We start from the raw sequence: 5,023 nt of genomic DNA, 5'->3' as shown, positions 1-5,023 counted from the left end.
TTTCTCTTTATTTGTCTGTAATTTCTATAATGTGTATGTTGGGGGGGGTTACCTTGGGGCTTATATAACATATCTTATAGTTAAGGTGGCCTATGTTAAGCTGATAATAACTTAAGCTCAATCACATACCAAAATTCTATATTTTATCTTTCCTTCAGCTTGCATTTTATCTTATTGCCACAGTTTACATCTATTCTTATTGTGTAATTTTGACATGGTTTAGAGTTATAATTATTTTGAATACTTTTATCTCTTTTATACTAGAGTTAAAAGTGCTTTACTCACTACAGAGTAATATCATATTCATATATATGTATATGTATGAATATATGTATGTATATATTAATATATATATTATATATGGATATGAATGCATAAATTTGTCTTTCATTTCTTTACCCTCTCATGTTGCTATTTAGCATCCTTTTCTTTCCAACAGGAAAAACTCATTTTAGCATCCCTCATAAGGCAGTTTTAATAGTGATAAACTCCCTTAACTTTTGTTTGTCTGGGTATATCTTTATGTCTCCTTTATTTTAAAAGACTATTCTCCCAAATATAGTATTCTTGGTTGACAGGTTTTTTTTTTTCCTTTAAACATTTTGACTAAATCATTTCACTGCCTCCAGATCTGCAAAACTTCTGTTCAAAATTTCACGCATAGTCTTATGGTGATTCTTTTGAATGTGGCATATTGCTCTCTCTTGCCACTTTCAAAATTTTTTGTGTTTTTGTAATTTGATTATAGTAAGTCTTGGGATGGATTTCTTTGGTTCTTCTTATTTGAGATATTTTGGGCTTTGTGCATCTGGATGCCCATTTCATTCCTTAGATTTGGGAAATTTTTAGCTATTATTTCTTTGAATGAGTTTTCTGGTCCTTTCTCTTCTTATTTGGGTACTTCCATCACATATATCTTGGTCTTCTTGCTGGTGTTCTACAAGTCGTTTATTTTCTTCATTCTTTTCCAGTCTTTGTCTCTCTTTTGACTAAATAATTAGCCATGACCTGTAGGAGTCCAGTGATCCTTTTTTTCTGCTTGATCTAGTCTGATGCCTTTTGTGGACTACCTGGTGTCATAGAGCCATGCTTAGACCCGGAGACAGGAGGAACAGAAGCCAGAATTTCTGTCTCTTTATATCTCTTGGTGGAGAGGTGGGAGATACCAAGCTTTATAATGGAGACTCCTATTTTCTGCTTTAGTTTTTGAGCTGAAATTGGGTCAGATTCTTGGGATTTTGTTGCTGCCTCTGAAGTCAGGTTAGTTAACTAGTTACCTGGATATTGATGAGGATTAGGCTTGCCTTTCAGGGCTATTATACTGTCAAAGTAGGGGGATTAAACAGTCCACCAGTGCACTGACTATGGACTATGTTTTGCATTGACCTATAAGTCTTTGAAGTTGCCACTCTGAATCACACATGTGTCTTGGCTCAAGAGCAGGTGCTAGAACACCTTTTTGGCTTTTTATTGTGATTTTTTTTTTTCATTCTCTGTCATTCATTCAGAAAGAGCAAACTGTTCTTGAGTTTTTTTGGTCTATGCTTGTGGTTCTATGTTAAAGACCTCCCCAGAACCCAATTTGGTCTATACATGAGGAATTAAAAGAAAACTCAGTGAATTCACCTGGTTATCATTCCTCAAGCCTTGAGGTCTCTAGCCAATCTGCCTTTTGATTTTTAGCTTTCAGAGGTTGTTTTAGTTTTTATCATTGAATTATTTTCAGGGTACTTAGTTGAATTTAGAGGCAATAAACAAGGAAACCGAGTTTATATGATCTTGTTCCACAAACTTAATTGGCCACAATTTTCAAACAATGTTCCGCATTGAAAATGTAATAAACACTTTTGAGTAACACTCCAAGGAACAATAAAAGTCAAGTCAATCATTTTTTAATATAAAGAATTAACATAGACATTATAGAAGATATTAACATTTGTGAAAGACACAATAATGCTCTCGAGTATTTCCAGTCTGAAAGCCTATTAAGGAGAATAAGGGAAGAAAAAAAAGAAATTGAGATAAACATTTTTGCTCTTGGGTGGTGTATGGTAAGCACCATAAAGGAGATGAAAGAATAACATCAGACTGCTTAAAAAAAAAAAAATGTCTCTTATGGAATAAGTAAGTTATCCCTTGATTTTGAAAAAAAGAATAGGTATTATTACTTATGCTAACTTAACATGTATAAATTGAAACAATCTCAGCAATATATGATCATTTTACCCTCAAGACCCTTTTGTTTTAATTACTTATTCTGGAAATGTTCATGATATGCATATTTATATAGTAACACAATAAATCCTTATTTTCCCATCATCATTCCCAACCTTATTTTACTTTCACAGTGTGTTCACACACTGAATTGTTATTATTATCAAGACAGTGTGTGTTCTGGTCAACAGCACTAGGTTTACTAACTATAAATCTATGGCCAGTTTTCATTCTTTTACATACCCTCAGCCCCTCTCTGCTCTGTCAATATGTAAGAACAAATCTAGGAAGTTTCCTGAATCATTCCTTGATCAAAACACTAACTACTTTTATTTTGTGCCTCTCTCTTTTTCTCCACCAGGCATAACCACTTTCATCCACATGCTTTACTTACAGGGCTGATATTCTAATGGTTCAACTCTGCCAGAAGACAGATCCTCAATAATTAGCCCTGCACACTGACCAGCTCAGGCTAAGAAGCCAGAGCATCTATGACTGTCAGTTTTGCCTGCCTTCTTCTCTGGACTAGTGTTTACATAGTGGTGATTTTATAATGACTATGATTAAAGCTCTGCTGGACATGAGGATCATACTTCTGCTGTATTGGCTTGGGGTGTTTCTGTCCTTTTGTGGACACACCGAGGCTGACCACTCCCGTTACCATAGTCCCCCAGAAGTGGTGATTCCTTTGAAGATACTTGACACTGGCAGAGGCATGAAGCCTTCAGACTGGCTCTCTTACAGCCTGCATTTTGGGGGCAAGAGACACATTGTCCACATAAAGGTCAAGAAGTATTTGCTGTCCAGGCACCTCCCAGTGTTCACCTACACAGACCAAGGTGCTCTCCTTGAGGACCAACCCTTTGTTCACCATGACTGCTACTATCACGGTTATGTGGAGGGGGACCCAGAATCCCTGGTTGCCCTCAGTTCCTGTTTTGGTGGCTTCCGAGGATTGTTACAGATAAATGACAGTGCTTATGAAATTAAGCCCATGACTTTTTCTACTAAATTTGAACATTTGATATATAAAATGGAGAGTGAGGAGTCTCAGTTTTCAGAAACGAACTCTGACTTTGTGCTAGAGGAAATTTTACCCCAACTGGAGTCTCAAGAGATTAATAATTTCACTCAGAGGCAAACTGGTTATGGGAGCTGGTGGCGCCATTTTTTTATTGTTGAACTAGTAGTGGTGGTGGACCATACTCTATATCTTCATATAAAAAAGAATATTTCAAAGTATACTGAAGAGCTATATACTATCATAAATATAGCAGATTCCATTTATGAGATATTGGGTATTAGATTGTTATTGTTTGGTATGGAGTTCTGGACTAAAAAAAACTACATTGAAGTTAATGATATAAGGAGATCTCTGAAATATTTTTGCCTTTGGAAAAATGATAACCTTGCTCCCCGCCTGCCACATGATACTGCACATCTTTTTATGCATAAACCAGTACGAGGAATGAGTGGTTTAGGTTATGTTAGAGGGATGTGTCAACCACGCTATAGTTGTGCAATTGTTACTATGTTAAACAGATCCTTGACCTTGGTTGGAATTGCAGTAGCTCATCATATTGGCCATAACTTGGGTATGTTTCATGATGGTGATTTTTGTACATGTGGACACTTCAGATGTATAATGCATACTTCAAACCCACCAATAACAACATTTAGCAATTGTAGTCTTTCTTTTTTTTGGTTATATACTATACACGAAGCAAAATGTATGCTCTACGAGATATACACAAAGGATATATTTTCAAAGAAGCGCTGTGGGGATGGTATTGTTGAAGAAGAAGAGGAGTGTGACTGTGGACCTTTACAGAATTGTGCAAAAGATGCCTGTTGTCTATCAAACTGCACCATGACTTATGGGTCTACTTGTGCTCACGGACTTTGTTGCAAAAACTGCCAGTTATTACCATCTGGAGAAATGTGTAGAAGAGAGGCCAATGAATGTGACCTTCCAGAGTGGTGTGATGGATCATCCCCTCAGTGCCCAGATGATGTGTATGTGGAGGATGGAATTCCTTGTAATGAAAGTGCCTATTGCTATGAGAAGAGATGTAATGACCGCAATGATCTGTGTAAGCAGATTTTTGGCCCGGAGGCAAAGAGTGCAAGTCAAAATTGCTACAAAAATGTAAATACTCTTGGTGACCGTTTTGGTAACTGTGGTATCAACCAGTCTTCATATGTAAAATGTAATATCTCAGACATCCTGTGTGGGAGAGTTCAGTGTACGAATGTGAGAGAAATTCCCCTTTTGAGGGATCATTCTACTGTGCATCAGTATCACTTCAATGAGGTCACCTGCTGGGGTCTTGACTACCACTTTGGGATGCCCAAACCTGATATTGGTGAAGTACAAGATGGCACAGGGTGTGGTGAAGAACACCTCTGCATTGACAGGAAGTGTGTCCATATATCTCGCTTGGATAGTAATTGTTCACCTGAGTTCTGCAACATGAGGGGCATTTGCAACAACAGACATCACTGCCATTGCAACTATATGTGGGACCCACCCAACTGCCTAGTAAGGGGCAATGGAGGTAGCGTTGATAGTGGCCCACCCCCTAAGAGAGAAAAGTTTAACAAAAGTTATGTGTTATGGTTCTCGCTTTTTTGGTTGCTTCTCTTATTATGTTGTCTTCTTTGCCTTTGTCTGAAGAGAAAAAGGAAAGAGGAAAAAGTTCCGACTCAACCTGCAAAGCCAGAGCAAAAGGTTCTGAGTGGGACTGCAACGCCAGCGCAAAAGGCTCCGAGTGGGACTGCAACGCCAGCGCAAAAGGCTCCGAGTGGG

The 5,023-nt window shown here is 37.7% G+C and overlaps 1 protein-coding gene across 1 annotated transcript; it reads left to right on the top strand.

Moving 5' to 3' along the window:
- Positions 1-2,794: 2,794 nt before the first annotated feature.
- On the top strand, positions 2,795-4,985 carry LOC116863747 (disintegrin and metalloproteinase domain-containing protein 29-like; the record flags this gene model as incomplete). The annotated part of the gene is made up of 1 exon (XM_032851104.1): positions 2,795-4,985. A coding segment is annotated over exon 1 (2,191 nt), but the record flags the coding sequence as incomplete, so codon positions are not given.
- Positions 4,986-5,023: the final 38 nt, after the last annotated feature.

Source organism: Lontra canadensis, unplaced genomic scaffold, assembly GCF_010015895.1.
Source record: "Lontra canadensis isolate GAN:19392208 unplaced genomic scaffold, GSC_riverotter_1.0 scaffold2790, whole genome shotgun sequence".
In the NCBI taxonomy this organism is placed as follows: domain Eukaryota; kingdom Metazoa; phylum Chordata; class Mammalia; order Carnivora; family Mustelidae; genus Lontra; species Lontra canadensis.
This window is presented reverse-complemented; position numbering and strand designations above follow the sequence as displayed.